This window comes from Vanacampus margaritifer, chromosome 2, assembly GCF_051991255.1.
Source record: "Vanacampus margaritifer isolate UIUO_Vmar chromosome 2, RoL_Vmar_1.0, whole genome shotgun sequence".
Lineage (NCBI taxonomy): Eukaryota > Metazoa > Chordata > Actinopteri > Syngnathiformes > Syngnathidae > Vanacampus > Vanacampus margaritifer.
Genome location: NC_135433.1, coordinates 27,153,446 through 27,178,225, shown reverse-complemented (window position 1 = coordinate 27,178,225; position 24,780 = coordinate 27,153,446). Strand labels below are relative to the sequence as shown.

The window sequence follows — 24,780 nt, the reverse complement described above, 5'->3', positions numbered from 1 at the left end:
AGAGAGACAGCGAGAGACAGAGCGAGAGAGAGAGACGGACAGAGTGAGAGAGAGCGCGTGCACGCCCGCACGAGTGGGACCATTGCTGCATGTCAGGGAGGTGGGAACGAACGAACTGACTATCTATCTATCTATCTATCTATCTATCTATCTATCTATCTATCTATCTAACTGTGAGGTGTTTCAGTGACAGTTCGAAAACAGCATATAGCCTTCAATCAATCAATCAATCAATAGCCTACATGCTTTTTAATTATACAAGGATTTGTGCTATTTGTAGGCATTGTATAGAATATATATTGTGGTGATATTTATTTTCATTTTGTCTTTATGAGCATACTCAATATTGGAGTAATCCAAAAGTAATCCAGTTACATTACTTTAAATTATGGTACTTGGATTACGTTATTAACTACATTTTTTAGCAGATAACTTGTAACTGTAATGGATTACATTTTAAAAGTAACCCTCCCAACTCTGTTGGTCAATTATCATCTTAATTGTTTGCCAATGTGGGAGTCACCTGCTCTTACCACCTGACCATATCATGGATCCAGCTATTCTCACCAATTGGAAAAAAAACTCATTACAAGTAAGTGTTACACTCTGTGTAAATGACATGATAGTAAAAACCTAAATGTGCAAAGTCATTTGCAATGTATGAATAAAAGGCACAGTATGCCTTGCCAAAAAGCACCCGAGTTAGAGTTGTCATGATTTAGCGCAGACAGCATTTGAAGCAGTCAAGTAGCTCCAGTAGACTTTCAAGGTTGCTCACATAAGATGCAGTAAATTTGTGTTCAACTTGCTGCATAACCTGCGCTGTGAGGGAGCCGTATCTCACTTGAAGAGGAACAACAAGCGGACTCCGCTTACAAACAGCCTTGTCAGCTCTCTGAGTGGACAGCGTGGGTTGAGAACTTAACTTGTTTGAGCAGCAAACTTTTTTTTATATACGTATACTGCTTGAGATGTGAGAATTGAGCACCAAGAAAAACAAGTATAAGTTTCAGATCATGGTAAAAGATGTTTATCATTTGGTAATTGTTTTCAAGACATCCAGCTTTTGTACCTCAACCATCCATCCACTAATATGTTTGATATGTCTGGTTATTATTATATTTTTGACAGTTATAAATGTACAAATTTAAAGCATTGTGACCGGATGTATCAAACATGACACAAATCAAAAGTCATATGTGGAAAAAATGTTTGTTTGTTTGTTCAAAAGTACCAATAAATATTCTATTCACAAAGAATCTGAATTGGCTCTCATATATTTCATGGTTCAGGCTTTATAGGGTTAATAAGCACACTTGCATTGCATTGTGGTAATGGTTTGTGCAATAGAACTTTTAAGCCTTTCCAGCATGTTTTGCATATCAAAGGCCCTACTCTCATGCCCAGCGTAAGTCTTGCATAAAGCACAGTAGAGCTGTCAAAATGAATTAATTAATCGACAAGTAATTGATTATCAAATTAATCTACAACTATTTTAATAATCGAGGAATCATTTGGAGCCACGTTTTTTATTTTATTTATTTTTTTAAGATTGTCCAAATCCTCTGATTTCAGCATCTCAACAGTAATTGTTCACTAATTTCAGTCGGTCTTCATGAAAAAAAGACTGATTATCTTCTTTGTTTAATCAAAATAAACAAACATCTGTTTTTACTTTGGAAAACAATGAACAAACCGGTAACATAGTACAACATCAAATCACTATACAGACGCTCCCCAACTTACGAACGAGTTACGTTCCGAGCGATCGTTCGTAAGGTGAATTTGTTCGTAAGTTGCTTCAGTGCTATATTTTGTATTATAATTTATGTTTAAAGAGAATACGTACAGTACTGTACTACGTATGTTAGAGAGAGAGAGCGAGAGACACACACAGTATGTACATGTACGTAATAAGATAAATAAAATGAAGTTTAACTTACTTTTGGAAGATGTACTCGATGCTTAAGGATTTGATGGAGGAGGAAGAGGAGGATTTTATATCATGAGAGGTTCTTCGTCGTCGCTGGAATGGGCTTCAAAAGTTACTTCCTCCTCCGTAACTTCAATGTAGGAAGAAGTTGAGGGTCGCGGAGAAGAAGATGAGGGTTGATGAGTATCTTCCTTGGAGGATTTACTAGAAACTGGCCGAAAGAAGCGATCTAACGACGATTGCACAGTTTTCTTCTTTTTTCATCATAAATGATGCGGTAGCACTGTATGGCATCATTCAATTGATTTGCAACCTTTGTGCAACGTTCAATATTTGGGTCTTGCTGCTCGAAGAGTGCGATGGCTTTATCTATGAGCGACAGGCGTTTCTTCTTCTTCCTCCTCCTCGACACGTTGCTGAGCCTCCAATGCTGGGTGAGCTCTCACAGCGCCAAGCGTCGGTATTAGCGGCGGAAAGAAGCACTACAGTACTCGGAAAAAGGTGCGCAATAAAAAATTAACTTACAGCATCTCTTTCCAAACATTTTTTGACATGCGCGTAGACATGTTCGTATGTACCGTTGTTCGTAACTCGAATGTTCGTAAGTAGGGGAGCGTCTGTACAAATACAAAGTACAAAATAACCATCAGTCACTGGTTAATAAACAGTAATCGAGGGGGAAAAAATCCTTTGTGATACACTTAAACACAAAATAAAATTAGTCAGATTAGTCGATTGAATAATTGATAGATTAATCGATTCTAAAAATATTCGATAGTGACAGCACTAAAGCACAGTGTGTGCATGCGTAGAGTTATCTTTCTATGGAAGGCAGACGACTCCCAGCCAATTGAAGCAGCTCCCCTCATTCTCTTTAAATTCAGGGCGGTCGAGGTACACACTGTCCTTAAGCAGAATTTAACTCACTGGGGTTAGTGCAGTGCGATTATACAGGAAAAGATCTCAACTTGCGGATCATGTAGTCAGTTTGACAAAGGCCATTGGAGACCACCACCAGAGTGTGAATGTGTGAGCATGTGAATAATGTATCCGCTGTGAAGCGCTTTGAGTGTACAAAAGAAAAAGTGCCATATAAATCTGATGCATTCATATGAATGATTCATTCAGTTGTCATATTTATGAAAGAAATATACTGACATCCACCACACACGTCTGCGGAGCGCCTCAATCAAATCCACCAGAATAGCATTGCACCACCTGTGCCACAAATTAGACCTGGTTTTTGCAAGTCTAAAATCTAGTGGACTTTTTCTCATCCAATTTCCAGATGCACCAATTTTGAATCCTCCATTCCACAACATTCTTTCAACAAGTTCATTAATTCCTCATCATTTCAGTTCACAAATTCATGATGATGAATTCATTCAATGGTGGTGTTGTACCATCTTCGAAACACATGAAGTAACACATGACTAACAAAGTGTTACATAAATAACCAGCTCTCTTTTATGACTGATTACGAAGCATATATTCAATCACTGTGTTTAACAGCATAATAAGAAAACACAATGAACAAACCGACAACGCGTTCAACAACTCATTTAGCAACGATGCAAAGCTGAGCAGTGCAGAATGCGTAGGATTAGGAAGGTATCACGATCACAAATACGCACCTTGAGTATTTAAACACTTTGCCGAGCAGACAAGCAATAATTGAGTTTGTACGCGCTTGTTTGTGAGGCGTCTGCATCAAGGTCCCCAGGCTACGTTTTGCGTACAAGTGACAGTTCACGTCTTATTCAGGCAAAATCCGTGGGCGTGCGCTTTAGTTTGATCAAAAATGTGCATCTCGCAAAGGACGTGCGGTGTTTACGGGGATTGACATTCATGCTAACAGCACTTAATGCTCAGGTGAAGCCAAGTGTAAATAGAAAATTGGAATCAGTCTGGAAGGTGACACATACACACGCTCACTATTTGTGTAATCTGCGGGAAAGGATGTCATCAGTCATGAGTGATCTTTGGAATTGGCAAAATGATAACACATTCGTCCAAGATTTTTGGACTGTCAGTCATGTGACTGTAATATTTGCTTGACTCAAAGGATTCTACCATGACTATCATGAAGATGATTGTTTTTTAAACTCTAAACACCAAGTACCACCATCATGACCAGCATTAAAATATAGTAGTCCGATTATTCCTGAAAAGTATACAGTGGAAGTTTACGGTGCTGTGACCACACTCAAAACACATGACGTGTATCTCAACTCACCTTTTTCCATTGAAACTCATTAATCTGTTCCAGCCTTCTCCCTGGCCCCAAAATATTTTTTTAAAATTGTTGTGAGGTGTATTTTACTGAGATTAGATATCATGTGATCAGTGTTGGGGGAGTTGATTTTCTACGCGAACTAGTTAAAAGTTCAGCTCACTAAATTTAAAATGAACTACTTCAGTTCATAGTTCATAATATATTTTTTAACTAAGTTCATTTGTCAAAAAATGAACTATTTTCATTAGGGGTGTCAATTGCCTAGTACCTGGCGATTCGATTCGTATCATGATTCATAGGTCACGATTCGATTCGATACCGATTAATCCCGATACGAATCTATAAATTGCTTATTACGAGAGAGAAAAATTACTCAAATTTAGAAAATACTAATCAGTAAACTTCTACATGTACACTGTAAGATTTGCATGAAAATTTATTTATTTATCTGAAAATTCAGGTTGCAGTCTGTTTCATGTTTGAACAGCACTGAAATAAAATATTATGGCTTAGTGTTCTATTAATATAAAATTCTTCCATGCTTAATGTGTGAATCCTAACCCTAAGTAAGACGTTTTGTTGAATATTCCCATAAAAAAATTATGTTTAAAAATCCATTCGGCCGCATATTGAATCGATTCGAAAATTGCGCGCTGTAATATCGCGATATATTGCCGAATCAATTTTTTCTAACACCCCATCTTTTCATAGTTCTTTGTCTTTCTTTCTTTTTTTTTTACTTATACTTTAAATATAACTTAAAAGGACAATGAGAAATTAAATTAGTAGGAAAGTAATATCATAATATTGTACACTAAAATAATGCATGACGTGACCATTTTTAAATAAAATGACAAAAAACAAAGACAGACGGTTCCTGCGCATTTTGGCCTCTTAGGGGCAGTGTGGTGTCAAGAGTTGCACAACAATAGGCACAGACTCAGCTTCACACTTTTTGCAAAACATGCACACTACACACCTCTACACACGTTTTCATACCTGATTTGTATTTTGACTGTTGTTACTGGAGCTGAGTATGGCAAGAAATACACATTTTCAGTCTGCAATTTGTGTAATTTGTAGTCCTTTTGCAACAATGTGGAAGACTCAGAGAAGACAAAAGCTTATTTTTTTTTCCCAAACTCAGTGCGAGCAAATGGAACGGTTAGCAACAAAATGTCATTTGAACGCAAACTATAAGAACTAACACTTCTCTGTGTGATAAAGTTGCAAATGTAAAAGGGCAGTAAGTAGTCCCTTGTAGATAAAGATGTACCAGTGAGCCAACCTATTGGTAGCCAATGGAGGCCATCTCACCCAAGAGTACAGTTCACAATGATGGGTCAATGTCCTACATTTACTAATAAGCCTCAGAAGCACGGACACCAAATCAATCTTTGTCAGACATTAAAACAAGTCTCCATAATCTAAGATGGATACAAAAAAGTTCCTGTTGTAATGTTATTTGTTGTATTTAAAAAAAATAAAAATAAAAAAAAGACCCTTGACTGTGCCGTTCAGTTGCTGTTTATTCTGCCCTCATGCTCGTCTTCTCAGCATACAATATATTTTATAAGAACTACAATTCCCAACATCCTTAGTGTCTCCCGCCTAGACTACGGTAATTGATGAGGGTCATAACACAATATGCATTCTGTTTACAACAGCTGTGTGACAAGAAAGACAAAAACAGTTTGTGGGTTTGTCATTATTTCTTGTTATCTAAATTACCCTTGCATAAAAATACCTGTCAAAAAAGTCTAGCACATGATAGTCCCTAAAATAGGTTTTTTTTTTTGTTGTTTTTTTTACAAATGTGTTTTAGAGGCAGCACGGTGGCTGACTGGTTAGCACGTCCGCCTCCCAGTGCTGAGGACGTGAGATCGAGTCCGGGCTTCGGCCTTCCTGGGTGGAGTTTGCATGTTCTCCCCGTGCTTGCGTGGGTTTTCACCGGGTACTCCGGTTTCCTCCCACATTCCAAAGACATGCATGGCAGGTTAATTGAACACTCCAAATTGTCCATAGGTGTGATTGTGAGTATGTTTGTTCGTCTCTGTGTGCCCTGCGATTGGCTGGCAACCAGTTCAGGGTGTACCCCGCCTACTGCCCGAAGCCAGCTGGGATAGGCTCCAGCACCCCCGCGACCCTTCTGAGGAAAAGCGGTCAAGAAAATGGATGGATGGATGTGTTTTAGATTGGTCACAGTAGTGTTTAACTGACTGCAATAGTGTCTCATCATTTCAGACTGTGTTCATGAGATGACAACAAAACAGCATTTCAGTGTAGGAGTTCTACAAATTTAGTGTGGCGTTTAGATAATTGTGACCAGATTTTGGAAAAAAGGAGCCTGTTTTCAAAATTGTGGGTAAACAGTTGAAAAAAAAACTGTAATACAAATCGTTTGTCAAAGTATTGTTATCTTACCTGTGTGTGGATGTTTCCAAAGCATTTGTGTGTGTGAATAGCCGTTATTTGTAGCAATAGCACCACAAGTTGATGCTAATTTCCTGTTAGCATTCAAATGGGATCCGCCATCGACTTCAGCATTAGCGCTAGCGATGTTTAATAAAGGAAGCATGTTTTGTATCTAAATATACGACATGTGGATTTCTTCTTGTGTGTTCAATGAACTTTCGCTCATTGAACTCGTTCAGGTACAACACTGCATGTGAGTTTCTCACTGTGGCAAACAACACTTGACTGACAGGGACCAAGCCCAAAGTTGAAAAAGAACAAATAGTACTCCATAATATCCTAATGTATAAAAATACATTAAGTGAATGAAGAAGAATTTAAACTGTTTTTGTCACACTGCAACTAAATAGCTGCTCCTTTTGGTGCAGACAGATATATTGGTAATAAAAAAGTCTGAACTGCTCACTCAGCTCATAAGCACAGAACCAATATTATTCGTTATTATTACATGTATTTGTTCTACCCAGAAGTTAAAGAATATATGACGGCGAGTACCTACTGTTGTATTGTCTGTCTACTTGTGTTGCTACACAGTTTATGTTCATTGTATTTATTGTATTGCTATTTAGCATTAGCATGGCTGAAAGGCTACGCTATGTGGTTGTTTTAAATACCCAATGTGTAACCCTGTCTAACCCTTTTTAGATGTTTTTAAAGTTCGTGGGAACTGGGAAGGGTAGAACTATTTAAAAGATGATTTTTTTAATGGTGTCCATGTTGCAGATATTCACCAATCACAGGAAGGTCTGGAACATGTTCACTGTAACTATGGTACATGTGGACATGACCAAGCAAATAACATGGCAGTACAGCGGTGATACAGTTTGGCAAGTTACGTATCAGCGTTCTGTAGACAAGTTACATTACAGTCCACTTGCATCGGGGCCAACTGGGTGCAGTGAAATCCTTTTGGTGGCTGTTGGTGCTCACTTTGAAAAATGCTTTTTTGCCATTTACAAGTATATGACAAGCAAGTTATTTTTTGCCCATCAGACGTCTCTTACAGACAATTTGGAGCTCGCCTTGGCGGAGGTCTGCGCTCAACTCAGCAGTATCCTAGTCACGTTTGACCACACACATTCAGCTCATCTGATTAGAAATAAAAACAAAGGAGCTATTCATGCATGGTTCATTGCTGTCTTGTGCTGTGTAAACCTTCGAAGGTGTTTGGAACTAGACTCATGAAATATTATAATCTTCACACACTCTTTCCCTTGCGGGTGCGCTGATTTTATAAGAAGCAAAACATGGCTCTCCCGTGAGCTTTTAGCTGTTGAAGTGAAACAGTCTTTTGTTTCACTTCTGAGCATCAAGTAAAATTTTTTTTAAAAAACTTCCATCTTCAGATAGTATTACGTCTACGTAGATGTATTTTAAAAAGTATATTCAAAATTATCGTAATGCAGTAGCATTATTCAGTTTTCAACAGTTTGAACATCACCACACTTCAAAATGGGAAAATATAAAACCAAACTTAACTACAGTCTCATTTAAATAAATAAAAAATGTATTGCATATTTTTTTTTTAAATTAAAATGTGCCTAAATAAATGTTTGAAAACAAACACTGCTAAAAGATTAAAATGTAGCTTTATTGTACTTAAAAGTTAAATACAACAAAACTCTACTGGATTAAAAAATAATAATAATTTAAGACGCTGTAACACTGAGGACATTTCCTGTAATTCAATAATTGTTCACATGCCACTAAAGGGAACCCACATACCACCACACTTTGAGAATCACTGTTCGACTCATTAGTGGTCAACGCAAATTGTGCTTTTATGCCTGGATGAAGTGTGACTGAATATAAAACGAAATATATGTATAGATTTCCACTCTTTAGAAGTGTGCTATAAATGAAACCAGGCCGCGCCGCTCTCAGAACAATCGAGAAGAACACCTGAACAGACGAGTCAGCAGTTACGCAGCGCATAATGATAACTTTTGTTCCATTTCCTGTATTTTTGAAAAAGAAGAGTTTTTGTCATTTTGTCTGCAGCCGTCTACAAATGTATTCAGAGCAGAACAGCAAACTGATCTTTTTTTCGTGGTAGAAAATGGATGTTTAGATCTGCTAATGCCTAATTGATCTGCTTCGGGTTTGAATGCAGTCCACGCAGCAGGAGGCAACCACCAGATGTGGCTCATTTAATTGGAAGAAAAATATTTTAAAACACAGGGGCTTAAGTAGAACAAACAGCCTTAAATGAATAAAAATGAATTCAATACAAGATGCAGATTGTGTTTATAAGTTTAGTTTAGGTAAAGCAATCATCTGCTGTGTTGCACTTTCACTTAAAAGTTGCTCCCACGCATACAGCAGCCTCTCTCGCTCCAAATAGAAGACAACTTCAGCATATTTTGTATTTCTTATCGCCAAACTTTTGGTGTTAAAAAACACATTCTGAATGTTGTATAAAGAGAATTACTGCAAAACTTTATGAATTGGAAGCGTTTACAGGATGTCCTTGCGCCTCGCTCGACGTGATTGGTTGTAAACTGCCAATACAAAACCAAGTACCATTCCTTTATCCCTTTCAAGGCTGAAGGGAAACATTCTTGAGTGAGCTCTGTTGTCGACGCCGGCGCATGCTAGAGAGTTTCGACCTGAAAATGTACTACAAAATAAAGCGGCCTTTTCTTGTCTTGTGAAAGTTTCTTGGTTGTTCTGACGTAGCGTACGGAACGGCGAGCCTACAATGAACGAGAAGTGATAAATAGCTCGGACAATGCGGACGAGCGGTGCAGTCGCTCCGTGCAGAACCCCTGCAAATGTACCAGCACGCAATGTTCTTCTTTGTATTGCATCAGGCAGCATCTGTTTTGCAACATACTGCGTACAGCTTGAACTCACAAGTGTCCGTCATTTCTCCTCCAGCACGTGCAACAACATGCATTCAGAATCAGAAGAGGACCTCACTATTCTCTATTTGCATGTTTTATGTCAGTGATTTTCAAAGTGTAGTAGTTGTTAGTCATGTGCTATACTGCAAGAGCTGATATCATCCAAGATCGAGTAAATACTGGGCCAGTATGGCTGATATCAACACTGAAATGATACTTTTTTGCAACAGCAGCATAATAGGGGAGACCGGGGATAGTTTTATCACGGGTACGTTGTCACATTGCAATTTTCTTCTCCACCAGAGAGCGCAACGAAAAAGTGGAATTCTAGTTTTCTTCGTATAAATGGTCAGGGGTTGTGTACTGTCTGAGTACCAGTTATCTGTTTTGCACAACCCAAAGTAAAAAATTTCAACTTCATATATTTTGAAACAGGCGTCGTACATAAGACAAATTCTAGCAGCAAATCATGTGGACTTGTTAGAAGAGAGATTCAGACATTTTATTAAGCCTCAGTCACTGCTCTCTTTCAAAGCTTACTTTGATCTAGAGCAAGAATTAACCAACATGGTAGTTTGGGGTAACTTGTCTCAGTCGTTTTGGGGTTTGTTGTAACATATGCAAAGAATGGGCCAATGAAAAACTCTGTTTACGTATGCCAGAATTGTTCTTCAGATGATGAGTCTGAAGAGTGAGGAAATTAGTTTGCCAGGTTTTGTTTCATTGTTTAAAAACTGATTTTCCAGTTGTTGTAACTACAGTATGCCCACATGTCAGGACTGGCTTAAGTTTCTTGATGAACCATCCATCCATAAGCCAAAATGTTTTATTATTTTTTTTAAATTCAATTTAATCTCAAATTTCCTGTTTAAGGGAAGCAGGCATTGGAGATCAGAGGTATGACCTACATGCCAGCAGTTCCTAAGGACTTTAATCTATTTCATAATATTTTATGTAAAAGTTTGCTCAATGACTATATGGTATTTTTTTAAGCTTACTGATAAACAATTTATGTGGCTGTAAAAACAAAAACAGAAGAATAAAGATATTGTTGTCCTTGTTTTATTAGTTGCAAAATCCAATGTTGCATCTTACCCCATATGGTGTGACAACTTACCCATTGGTGGGACAACATGTCACATGTTCACTCCCTCTATTTGATGGCTTATAACTCTGCACTGACACAAAGTATGAAAATGACATGAATACAAAAAATATATACCAAAGACTTTGGTCTTTCATCTGATATCCATTTTGTTCATATATGTTGCATTGATTCCAAGAAATATATGAAAGTATAAAAAGTGATACAACTAGCCCCGATCTCCCCTACTAAGGACACATCCTAAGCTTCCTATTTTAAAACTTTGAAACAGTGTCTTCTGTCAAAATACTTTAATAACCAAGAATTAGGACACATTACACCCTATATTTGGTATATTTTGTCTACCTAAAATGACCCCTGTCTCTAGGGATTGCGCCAATATGCTCTCTTGTATTAACCATCATAGTCATCAGTTAATGTTTCTTATTTATTTCTCATCATTCAAACACCAATTCTGAGGGAATTGCTTTTTCTAGTTGCAAATTTGACAAGTTTGTACCGTTAAGTGTAAGCAAAGTTTCATATCAATATGCGTGCAATGACTTTAGTGCCGTCTTCGGAGATGAGACACACTTTGCTCACGTCTCCATACATTCATGTATAAGCCCGAGATGTTTCGTTTTCTTTTGTAGTGTCACTTCTCAGCGGGGAGCACTCCTGAGGTGGAACATCAAATGGTACTTACTAAGCCGCCAGAATGATATTTGTATAACAGCTTGCACATCCACATTCAACAGTAAACATTCAAAAGAGGTGAGGCTCCATTCAATATTCAAAACTCATTCGAAACACATCAGTTACTTTTATAAAACATGTTTTTTTTTCTTTTCTATTTTTAATGGATTAAGCATGTCAATCTCTGTGAATAATCAGTCGACTCTTAGTGACATCTAGTGGTCGATCATGCTCAATATTGCAGCGCTTCTCAAACATTTAACACCAATGAACCAATGAATGAGCAATGAAGAAATTAATGTTAATAACTCACAATTTCATGTAGTTATTGGCACAACTACCCCTAATCACCAGCACTTGATAAATAAGGGCATCATATTAAAGAAGATTAAGTTCAGAAACAATTACTGTGCACTATTTTTCTATTCGCATGCACTTGCTGTGAACTGCATTGCATCTGTATACTGTACTATACCCCAGGCAAAAAGTCGGATTCAACTCTGCAAACGTCTTGTTTTTCTGGACTTTAAACTTCCCTTTTAGTGTGACTGTGCTTATGATTAGTTGCCTCCAGGGAGCGCGCCTTTCCATTTGTTCCCCTCGCTTACGAGGTTGTACACCTTATGCGTTGCTGTCCGTATCAAGTTACAAACAAAAATTCACTAAACAAAACTCAAATATTGCCTTCAAAATAAAAGCAACACTCCAGCTCCCCATTACCGTTGGTATTTTTTTTTTATATGAATGTGTAACTTTACTTGAATAAAGAACAAAATATTACACCCTGTACTTAAGTGGATTGACAATATAAACAATATTCAGGTTAAAAATAGAAGTAATTCACTGAAATAAATGAAAGTAAAAAAAATTAAATACAGATTCTGAAATCTACTTAAATTGAGCGAAATAGGGAAAAAAGAGAGAGAGAAAATATTTTTGTAAATTTGATGCAAAACTTGGAACAGCAAAAAGGCACAAATAGCCAGGAATGATCAAGGGAGTAAAAGTCTTCCGAAAAAAATAAATACAGCCGTATATGAGAAAAATCTACTTTAAAACAATAACTAAGTATTTGTGCTTATTTACATTCCACCACTAAGATCAATAGTTCGAGGTGATTTTGTTTTGGAAATCAATTTTAGTTTGAAGTCGATATCCGGAAAAGGATACACTTGACATGTTCTACTTCAATATTCCTCCTCCCCTCCCGTGAACTCACCAACCAACCTGCAACAAGTTTGACAGCAGTTTTATTTCCCCCGTGACAACCCAATACAGGCGTACTTCCCTCCGCTGGACATCTTTTTCCTTTTTGCTCTCTTTAATAATTTTATTATGTTTTTGCTTCATATGACGAACGCTTTTTGCTTCTCTTGTTGGCAATGAGGACTTCTGCGCGACCGTAGGTTTGCCCACCTTTTCTCCCCCCGCCCCCCTTCCTCTCCCTCTTTTTGTTGTCGACAGAGCGTGGACATCTTCAACCGTCGCGTTGGTGTTTTCTTTTCTTTTCTTTTTCTCCATCTTTATCGAAAGGGATTTAAACATGTCGAGGAGCGCGGAGGAGGTGAACAAGCTGACTGAAAGTACATACAAGGTGGGTACTACAACAGGTGTGCCCACTGGCTTGAACCCACTCATGTCTATAATATGAATGATGCACGTTCTAGTATTGCGTCAATTGTTTCATCATGCACCTGCTTTATACCTTTTAGCACTGTTGTCCAAGTCAAAACAAAGAAAAATCAATTCAACCTTTGACATAAAGGGCTTGTTTGTTTTGTGGTTTACAATGATGACTGACATCTTCATAGGCTTTTTTTCTAATGTTATCTATCTACATAGGCTTTTTTAATGTTATCTATCTATCTATTAGGGGTGTGAATTGCCTAGTACCTGGTGATTCGATTCATATCACGATTCGTAGGTCACGATTTGATTCGATTAATCCCGATGCAAACCTAAATTCATCATTGTGATTTTTTTTAACTAAAATTTAGAAAACACTAATCCGTAAACTTGGACATATACACTGTAAGATTTGTACAAAAAAAATATTTATTTATCTGAAACTTTAGGCTTATAAATCTGAGCCAGTTTATTTAACAAACAATCTGTTGCAATCTGTTTCATGTTTGAACAGCATTGAATTAAAATATTGAGGCTTAATGTTCCATTAATATAACATTCTTCCATGCTTAATGTGTGAATCCTAACCCTAAGTAAGACATTTTGTTTAATATTCCCATAAAAGAATTGATGTTTAAAAATCGATTCGGCCACATATCGAATTGATTCGAGAATTGTGCGGTGTAATATCGCGATATATTGCCGAATCGATTTTTTTTCTTAACACCCCTTCTATCTATCCATCAGTCAGTTAAAATAAAAATAACTGGCAAATCATTCTACACTCTAAAAACTGTTGGGTCAAAAGTAACCCAATTATGGATAAAAAAAATGGACCGATCCACTTCAGGGCTCAATTTGACCCAACTTTCTGGGTTGTTTTACATCAAATGGCCCCATTTTTTGACCCAAGTAAAAGATATGACCAATATTTATGAGTTGTTTTACACTAAAAGACACATTTCTTGACTAAAAATTTGGTCAAATTGACCCAAGTAGAGGATCGGTCCATTTTTTATCCATAGTTAGGTTATTTTTGACCCAACTGTTTTTAGAGTGTATTAGAATAAAAAAAAAATGTGGATAAAATAAGATACTACAGTCATATACCAAATGAATGTGTACCAACAACAGATGAAGGCTGTTTAGTGGTGGGAAGTAACCAAGTAATCCAAAATACTTAGTTACTATAGTTATATAGATTTATCAGGTCTTTGTACTTCAGAATTTTCTTTCTGACGTGTTACTTTTAATCCCTACATTTTAACACAGCTCTTTACTTGGTCACAATAGGCCTGTTACTTTGTTCAATCTCCGCAAATGACGACATGATGTACAGCCAATCAAAAATGTGCATGAGGTTTCACAAAAAAGAAAAAAAGAAAATTGAAGTGCTTTAAGCGTAAGCAAGACCAAGCCAGTCAGCACAACCAAACCATATCAATAAATATACAGTATATAACTTTATACTAGGAAAGGCTGTGTGTGTGTGTGTGCGTGTGCGCCCGCGTGCGTGTGCGCTCGCGTGCGTGTGCGCCCGCCCCGATACCAGATATTAGTATCAGGCCTTATTTTAATGCAGTGGTTCTCAACCCCAGTCCTCAAGTACCCCTATCTAGCCTGTTTTCCATGTCTCCCTCAGCTAACACAGCTGAGGATCGTTATCAGGCTACATGCAGAGCTTACTGATTAGCTGATCATTTGAAACGCCTGTGATGGCTGAGGGAGACATGGAACACAGGCTGGGTTGGGGTACTCGAGGAACGGGGTTGAGAACCACTGTTTTAATGTATCGGGTACTGGTAGAGACTGCCGATGCCAACCATAGATGCTTAAGGCAAATAAAATCTGGCGTTAAGCGAGCCCTACAGTAGTTGGCCCTATACTACGTAAGTTTGTCACATCCTTGAATCGTCATCTGCGTAAGAAAGAAAGGTTTTGTTCACAATGTTTTGTCCGTATGTTATATAAAATTACTGTATATATATCAAACGTACGAGAGGTATCCTTACACAGTATCAGTGAATACTCAAAGAGTTAATCTGAAGAAAAGTGCTATTGAGCATCCTTTAATATATACTGTATTCATTTTTTTTTTTTTTACTTGTTTTTATAGATAAAAATGTGGGGAGTCTCTGTTACCAAAATGTGCAGTCAATGAATGTGGCAGGCAATTGATTATCGTGAACAGCCTTTAAAAAATATCCATACGCTCTCACTTACACTCGCCCGACCGACCTTTTCCTCACTTTTTGTCAGTAGTCCACACTTACAACATACTAAAAATGAAAGTTTCTGGTGGTCGGTGTGCTGTGCTCAATCGCTTGGTAAATTGTTGGCATCTGTAATTTTTGTTGTTTCGGAACAATCGACTTCAGTCACATTTGGCTGCCATTAATAATTGTGCAGTGGACCTAAGACAATTTTTTGATATTAACAGATTCAAAAATGATTTATAAATAAAAACACACATATAAGTGAGTTTTTTTTTTTCCAGTTGTTAAGTATTTTTTTTACGTAAATTAACTCATTCACTGCCATGAATTCATAAAAAAAAAAGATTGTTCAAAATTAGGGGCGACAGGTGATTAATTTTTTTAATTGTAACTAATCGCATGACTTCATTAGTTAACTCACGATTAATCACAAATTTTATATCTGTTCTAAATGTACAATAAAAAAAATCTAGGTTTTCATACTCTTAAAAGTGGAAAAAAAATGTTCAACTAATAGAAATTGTTGAAATAAATTTTTGACATTTATAGCCGTCAATGGCAGTGAATAAGTTAATAAAAGTGGAAACATATTGTCCAGTTTTTGGGGGGTTCCAAGATATCAAAATGCCGATTGTATGTCATTGACAGTAATTATTCCATTAAATTTTTTTGCTTTTATACTTTTTGTATTTAGGTAGATATCAGAGCACTATAACAGTCATTATTTACAGGAATTGAATTAGTGCTTCCACTTTTGAGAAGTATCCATAGGTAGATTCCATACTTTTACTCAAGTACAGAGTGAACCATAAGTACTTTTGCCACCTTTGGTTCCGCTTCATTCCATGGCTGCATGAACATGTCTGTTGGAAAAAAGCCCAACCAATTCCAGTGTTTATTTTTCTAGCTTCTTGGTGGGAACACAGAAACGACTCCACCCCAGGTTTAAATATTTATTGGTGTTGTTTTCGGAAGGCTACATAGCAAGACTGCCTACTGATTTCCATCCCGTTACTTCACAAGTTTGTTTAAAGAATGCTAATCTTTAGTGGTCGCCGTTTACATGTCATTCATTGACAAAGGTCATCAAGTTTCTAATCTTAAGGCAGTGGAATCATTTTGTTCACTACTTGTGTTTGAGTCGGTTGTTAGTGAGCCGTATATGGATATGCGTTTATGCCACACATGAGGAAAATCGCAGTAATTGACATAAGCACATCACTCACTCTATTCACTGGCCACCAATACAATATGTGATGCAGGTTATGTGGCAACTGGCACTATATCAATCACTGTAAAAAAAAAAATATATATATATATATATAATTCAAATCCATCCTGAATGGTCTGAATCAAATTTACTGGCTGTCCAAGCAGTAGGATTATTTTTCCTTTAACTTTAAAATGAAGCAATCGGACAGCTTAATTGAACAAACGAACCCTGAAGCGTGTCATAAAAGTCTCTCTTCTTTCATGCCTGGCCACTCAGAATGTGATGGACCAGTTCAACCCAGGTCTGAGAAACCTGGTCAACCTGGGAAAGAACTACGAGAAATCTGTAGCAGGTAAGCATTTTGACACCTACATGACTGAGTACGATTAAGACTTGTGTTTTCTCTATACAGTCCAATCTTTATTTGTGTACTGATAATACTAATTGTATGTCTTATTTCCCCAGCAATGACCGTGGCAGGAAGATTGTATTTTGATGCCATGGCGAAAATTGGAGAGAGTGCAGTGGTGTCTCCCGTATCCAGAGAATTAGGTAAGTTCACATGTTCTTTCAGTCCTTTCATTCGTGAACGGGATCAACTTTTATGTGATTTTGGTAGATGTTCGCCTCATTTGGGTGTCGGAAGCCGGCAGGGTCACATTTGAATGTACTTGGAGTTAATGTCGATTAAGCATGAATAGATTTATTTACTTGAAGCTCTTAGTTAGAGCAGATCGTTTTTATCTCGCCATTTTGTACTCAGTCGAAATTACAGAAGGATGGGGAAACAATACACAAAAAAGTCTTTCCATGGGGATCGTGACTTAGGAAGTATGTATCAGGATGACCCGAGTTAAGAATGTTAGGAATCTTGAAAAATACAATACAAGCTTGAATGGCACTCGGTAGTGCGGCAACCTCCGCCAAGGTTGCATTTTGGTGCTTCATGAAGACACAGCACACTATATATAAACAATTATATATAATTCCATATGACTTTTTTCTGACTTCAGTGAAGTGGCCGTGTGTCTGAAGCTCTCTCCTACTTCAATTTTGGCTCACAACACAAAGCAAACGTTGAGTAACAGCTTGTAACCGCAAAAAAAAAAAAAAAAAGTATACCATACATTGGCGTACTTATATATCAAGATATGGCGGCTGTGCATGGATATCATGCTGCTTGTCTAATGGCACAACCTTTTTACCAGGACAACCTGCGTCACCTGTGGAACACTTTTGATTTAACCACTGTAAGTTTCTCAGCTCCCCTGCGGCTAAAAAAAAAAAAACGCTAATTAAATTGAGTTGCACATTGGGAGCTGGCGGGTGTTGTCGGTCGGCCTCCTGGCACGCTATACTGGAAGGCATCAGGCAAACAATGAAACATTCACCCTCCTTTGAAATAGTTAATATTTTTTTTATCCTACCTTGATAAAAATAATCGAGTATCGAGTCAGTTTCTTATGCATGATTTCCTGGCTGACACTTAAACTATGGATAGACTCCAATAATCCCGGTATGACAAGCAAGGAAAGAGAGAAGCTCTCTGTGACTCATGATGTCGGATTGTGCAGGACAGAGGGGTAGTAAATGGAAATCACAAACTGTGATATTATCTAATACAACAAACACAAATGCATTAGGGGTGTGCCAAAAAATCGATTCTTATAAGAATCGCGATTCTCATTTAGTACGATTCCGAATGGATTTTAAATGTCCCATTTTATGTATCATGTACCCGATTTGGCCACTTAGGGGCAGTGTGGTTCTACGCGGTCTAATACACTGTTAAGTTGTAGCCACATTAGAGAGTAGAAGGAAAAAGTCACGATCAAGTTATTCCAATAAAAGTTGTTTTTTTGCAGTGTGGAGCCGTTCTTTTGAGTGATAAAAGTGCCGCGAGTAGCGCACTAATTAGCATTAGCGAGTCAGACTGGACTAGATCATTACAATCTCTTGCACATTTATAGATTGAAGCAAAAATCATTGTCGATCAAATCGATTCTGAATCGAATCGCAGACCCAAAAATCGGAATTGAATCAAATCGTGAGACATTCAAAGATAACCACCCCTAAAATGCATCGTCAAATTTGAGTGCTTCTGGACTCGACCAACGAATGATTAACGGAGTTAATAGAAAGTCCTGTTGCTCCCAAGCCTTCTCCAGGATGCAGTGAGGCTGCCCGGTCAGAAACCTGAGCTTCACTGACGCGTAGCCAAGCAGAAACGGGATACCCTTGAGAGATATCGGAGGACCGGCACGCCTCGTCCTGTTGCTGTCTTCCTTTAATTCCTTTGGCCTCCCTCCTCCTCATTCTCATCCACCTCCACTGCGAGAGAGTTCAAATGTCACCACTTCATTCATTCAGACACTTCGGACTGGCTTTCCTCCCCCAGCCAGACTCCATTATCAGTGTTCATATCTTTGTATTGGGTTTGAGGTTGAAGCAAGGTTGGCTGATACCAAAAGCAAAGATACAGTTGAACCGCTGAGGTTGAACACAATGCATTCCAGGACACTTCTTGACCTCTAATTTCAGAAACAGTAGTTCTCATACTAAACAATAGAAATGGAATTCAACTTTATCAGGCCAAGCCCAGCGGCCAAACGCGACTGACGCGGACCATCGTGAAAAAGTTACCGTTAAGGATTGAGCTACGCATTTACCAGCACACTGAAACAGAATAACTACGACCCTGTATCATGTTTTGAGGCTCCACTTACAGTAAACTGTTCTGTATTATTTTTAAGCAACCTCAAAAACATGGTACGATTGTCACAAAGACAGGAAACGGGCAGGAATATATATTTATTCAACCTAGGGCTTGGAGATTTAGGTGTGGCGGGGGGGTGGGGCTTGGGGGCGTTAATATTTTCATTGAAATTGAAATCACAAACAATTATTCATTGATTAAAAAACTTCAACTACCGCATCCTATGCCCATTCATCCGTAAATGTTAAACACATTATTCTTGAACACTATTTTTTTTTGTGTGAAGTACAAAATGACCTTGTAAAATTTAAGCCTCTTGCATTTTCATTCTGCTGCAATGCATCTTTGCACACATTCAAACCGTGAGTGAATAAGCATCTCCCTTAGCTCTTTATCATATTTATTTTATTGAATATTATTTTTAGGGATGTAACGATAACGGCAATATCAAGATATCGCGATATTAAAATTGCCACAATATTGTCGTCGTCACAATATTAAAAGCAACACATCTGTTAAAAAAAAAAGTCAGTTTGATTTCCATTTGTGTAGCTCTAGCACCCTCTGGTGGCTAGTTTTTAGTGCAGTTTAATTTTCTCAAGGGATGTTTTGGCCCTTCTATGTTGAAAATCCACGCTAATGGTCAGATGAAGGGGAACGCTTGTGAACCGAGTCAATATGTGGATATGTGCATTAGCAAGTCAGTGCCTTAATAGTAAGTGTTATTAGAGAACGTAGGTTGCTTATATGCATTGCTATTGAATAAAAAAGCACAATATTGTGCTTTTTTTTAGTATGAGTTTATTTTTTTTGCAACATTGTGACCTTTTTTTAATATTGCCAACCTCCCCACAATATCGTGATAATGATCGTATTGTGAGCTTCATATCGTGATAATACCGTATTGTGAATCATGTTTCGTGTTATATCATGTGCAAATGTGTGTTGGTATAACAATAAAAAATAATTGAATCTGTAAAGATTACCTGTAAGAACAACCAGAACATAAATTCGTAGCAAAGTAAAATAATATACTAAAATAATAGCAATTAAAAAAACTATGAATAAAAATACTGCAATTACCAGCTGTTTCCTCTTTGAGATAAGGTGGTGCCCAGCATCTATGGAATACAAGCTTGCAAACAGTATTTGTATGTGCATATTTGTTATTTGAAGGATTATCACTCCGAAAGCTGATGCTAACTTCCTGTTAGCATGTCAGTTTTACATTGACTTGGCATTGGTGATGTTTTAAAGCATGTCAATCCATCAGTGACCGATGCCCGTTTTGTTGACGAATGACGGTAAGATTTTGAAAAATGACGGACGAAGCATTGACGGAAGTGTTTTTTTCATCCGCCAACGTAATCGTCAATACAGACGGACCTTCTCAGTCCCTCATTGATGGACTCCCATTTAACTGACTGGCAAGCCGGGCATCCTCGCGCAACCCCTGAATTGCCGAGTACCTGGCGATTCGATTCGTATCACGATTCATAGGTCACGATTCGATACCGATTAATCCCGATACAACTCTATAAATTGATTATTGCGATTTTTTTAAAACTCAAATTTAGAAAATACTAATCGGTAAACTTGTACATGTACACTGTACGATTTGTATGAAAATGTATTTATTTATCTAATAATTCAGCCTTATAACTGAGCCACTGCATTTATTAAACAGGTTGCAGTCTGTTTCATGTTTGAACAGAACTGAAATAAAATATTAAAGCTTAATGTTCCATGAATATAACATTCTTCCATGCTTAATGTGTGAATCCTAATCCGAAGTAAGACGTTTTGTTGAATATTCCCATAAAAAAATGTATGTTTAAAAATCGATTCGGCCGCATATTGAATCGATTCGAGAATTGCGCGCTGTAATGTCGCGATATATTGCTGAATCGATTTTTCCCTAACACCCCTAGTAAATACTAGAGGTAATTTTCGTGAACAGGCATTCGTAAGTCAAGGTTCCACTGTACAAATGTTGTTCCGACGTTGGCTTGTCCCACGTATGGTAATTATACTTTATATAACTAGTCACTTTATATAACTAGTCTATTTCTTTACTTTCTTTTGGTGTTTTTAATTACTTTTAGAGAAATACAAGAAAATAGAGTTTGCCACAGAAGGAATTCAACTTGTAAATTAAGGTGCAATTGTATCATTCTGCGTGGGAATCCCAAAATACTGCACACATGTGAAGTTAATCATTTACTGTAGTGTAGATGTTCAACAGTTGGACTTCTGAAGTTTTATTTGATTTTCCACGGTATTATCTGTGTCTTACCCCAAAACTCTAAAACCAACATCCAGGTGATTTCATTTCATTTTTGACATGGATAAAATCCGAACAACACAGCCAACAATGTCCTTTAACGTCGTAGTCTGTTCACATGGCTTCCTTTACATAATCCCAGCATGTTTGCATGGTGCGTCAGGTGGCTCTCGCTCGTGCCAGGATTATTTTGCCCACAAAAACAAAACTGTGGAAGGACTGTGGGCTGCTTTGCGTGTTCACAGCAAAATGCTGTTTTCAAAGTCAGCTTCAAAGGTGGGAGTTTAGTTTTTTCTCTATTCGCAATGAGTTTGAATACAGCATATAGTATTTGCAGGCATTTTTCAAATGATGAGCCAGCACTTTGTTCTTTTTATTGCTCTACTGCCTCGGAGCTGAACAAACTGGGAAAGCAATGCTGCCCATTGTTGACGGGATGATGTCAATTTTGTGTTGTCTTGCTTTCCAACATGTCTGTATATTTTATGTAACAGTTATCCAATATGCTTGTTTTGTCTAGACATCATTTTTTTTAAGCACATGAGCTAGCATGTACTATCATGTACTATCGACATCATGACACACGCAGCTCTCAGACTTGTCTTAACACCTGCTGCCTGGCAACATTCTCCAAAGGCTGACGACAACAACACAAATGAATGACTGGGAAAAAAAGACAGTTGGTATGTGTGATGTCAATGAAGTCGTTTTCGGTCCAATCCTAACATGACGCAATCACATTTGGCTTGATTTTATTTACTGATGTAGTGATGTGTTAATGACTCACTATGTGAGTATGGCCTAATCTGTCTGATGTTTGGCTCACACCTTGTGCGGGTTACAAATTTATCATCCTTCCAACGACCGTGGTAGATTTTGCTTGACTTCCCGAAACCAACCAAGAAATACGACATCATCAATTAACTCATTCGCTGCCATTGACGGCTATAGATGTCAAAAATTCATTTCAATTTCAATTAGTTTAGCATTTTTTCTCACTTTTGTTAACAAGAGTTTGAAAACCTAGGGAAAAAAATATTCTACATTTAGAACAGATATATAAAATGTGTGATTAATTGTGAGTTAACTAGTGAAATCATGTGATTAATTACGAAAAAATTATGCCCCAAATTTTTAATAAAAAAAAAAGAAGTAAAGATTATAAAAAATTCTGGGCGTCAGGCGAGTTAGCTCTTCAATAATCACAAATTTTATATCTCTTCTAAATGTACAATAAAAAAAATGGCTAGGTTTTTATACTCTTGTTAACAAAAGTGGGAAAAAATGTTAAGCTAATAGAAATTGTTTAAATGAATTTTTGTCATCTATAGCCGTCAATGGCAGTGAATGAGTTAATCATGATATTGAATGACACCGCTGTGAGGTGTAGATGGCGTTAACTCTGTGGTGAATGTACTGTAATGTAATGTTATATGAAGCCAAATCTGTGTAAGGATAGCAATAGGCAGAGGTAACACCATTCCCGAGTGTGCACACAATTGCCGTTTGTTTGTTAGCACAATTACTCAAAATCTCCACAGATAACTTTGTGGCGCGATGGTCACATGGATTGTTTGAGAAAAACAACCTCTCCAGCTGGGACAATAAAGAACCCCACTTTGCTCCCTCGATCAACAACTTCGGTTTACCTTATCAGTTTAGGTCTTTTGCTCTGACCTTGGTTGCTGAGACAACTAAATGGAATGGGCTGTTGGCAGAAAATGAACTAAATGTACTGCAAGTCTTGTGGCAAACCTCCAAATCATTTCACCAATCACGGGTTGCTTTGAAGCCATATAACTTTGTCCGTCTTTCATTTATTCTTCATTTTATTCTTCATTTTACTAACACTTTTGGACAGTTCCATGCTTTCAACTTGAAGGTGAACCTGTTCTTAGTTTACTCTTCAGTAGAGATAACACACTCCATTTATCCTGACAAGTTTGACATTTCCTCTCCGCAAATGGAAAATAAATTGCCTCGCAAAGTCTTCACGTGGCATAATTTTGTCTGATCTGTCTACTGCACCATTCATGTTCAAATATACGTTCTTTAAAGGATTTTAACATTGTCAATAGTCCATCTGTGGTGTTTTGCATTATTTGCTATCATTAAGCTAAGCAAACTTGAAGCTAAGCATGAAAGGAGTTCTCGACTAAAAACAACAACAACAAGTGCTCAGTAGCCAATTTATGTCTTTAAATGTAATTCAAAACAAAATCCCAAATTGGTTCTTTTTTTTAGGTTGCACTACAAGCTAATTCAGAAAATGGGCATCATCAGACAAACTTATCCATCAATAAACCATATATAAATGCTTGTTTTAAATGCACGTGTAATTATTAGTGCTGTTTTTTATTTTAATTAATGACAGGATTTTTTTTTATTAATGAATCTAATTCATCTGTTTTAATCTCATATCTGATAAAGGTCCCCAAATAAAGAATTTTAATTCCAGGACATACAAAATTGTAGCGCATGACTAATCAATTGAATACACCAAGAAGAGAAGAGTGCTCGATAAGTGCTTCATAAATGAAGTTCAAAAGAAACCGTTTAAACACATCAACAAACCAACTAGGCCATACATTATTTTAAAAGATAATCTCAACTTCAATTTCGTTCGAAAAAAATGTGAACAAACTTTAATCTAAACTTCCACAAGCTGCGGTCGGTGTATGGATGGCATGAGATGAACTGATAATAAATCAGGAAAAGTTAGAGGTTAGAAGGAGAAGTTAACAAAAATCTAAAGCTACAATATCTGGGTCATAACAACTCAAACCCAAAAGAGGAACTGGGGATACAGTATCAACTCCTCAAATCAAAAACCTCCTCCAAACGAGGTTACAGGACCTGACAACAGTTGCTTAGCTTGTTTACATTGACAGTCTTAAATGATAAGTCAGGCTGGAGCTGCTTCTTTCTTTTTTTACAAAAGGTACAAATCACTGTGTTCTTGTTAATAGTCCCACCGTTGTTCTTTTTATAAATCAAATTGTGTTTAACCACCAGCACTACCAGAATTTTAAGACTACTTGATCCCCCAGAGCCGTCATTTTGAGCCTAATATAGTTATTACTCTCTGTTTTAAGTAGCTGATAAAATCCATCTTTTTCTTTTCTGGAGCGGCCGGCTGGTGGACCTTTATTGATTTCGATTATCGGGCTTGCGCTGCCAAAAACGTCATGACTCCATCACATCGAGCAGCCTTTTTTTTTTTATATATATATATAAGCCTTTACTGTACCTTGAAATCATCGGTCTCATGGAGGTCTCATGGAGGTCTTTGGGAGGCGGTATCTCCCGAACCGTACATCCAACCGGGGAGATAAGGGCACCCCCGTGGCATCGCTCCACGACATTGCGTTCCACAATGGTGATCTAGCTTGTAGCCTCCGTGATGAATGGCAGTAACGGCGCAATTCCGCGGGTCCCGGCGAGGTGAAAGATGT

At 37.5% G+C, this 24,780-nt stretch overlaps 1 protein-coding gene across 1 annotated transcript in view; it reads left to right on the top strand.

Moving 5' to 3' along the window:
• The first annotated feature begins 12,448 nt into the window (after window positions 1-12,448).
• baiap2l1b (BAR/IMD domain containing adaptor protein 2 like 1b) overlaps window positions 12,449-24,780 on the top strand; it is a 34,431-nt gene continuing 22,099 nt past the window's right edge. The window contains exons 1-4 of the mRNA XM_077557788.1: window positions 12,449-12,672; window positions 12,804-12,864; window positions 16,602-16,677; window positions 16,791-16,877. Of these exons, the coding sequence (XP_077413914.1) occupies window positions 12,653-12,672; window positions 12,804-12,864; window positions 16,602-16,677; window positions 16,791-16,877 (244 nt within the window). The 5' untranslated portion in view covers window positions 12,449-12,652. The remainder of the gene's footprint in view (window positions 12,673-12,803; window positions 12,865-16,601; window positions 16,678-16,790; window positions 16,878-24,780) is intronic.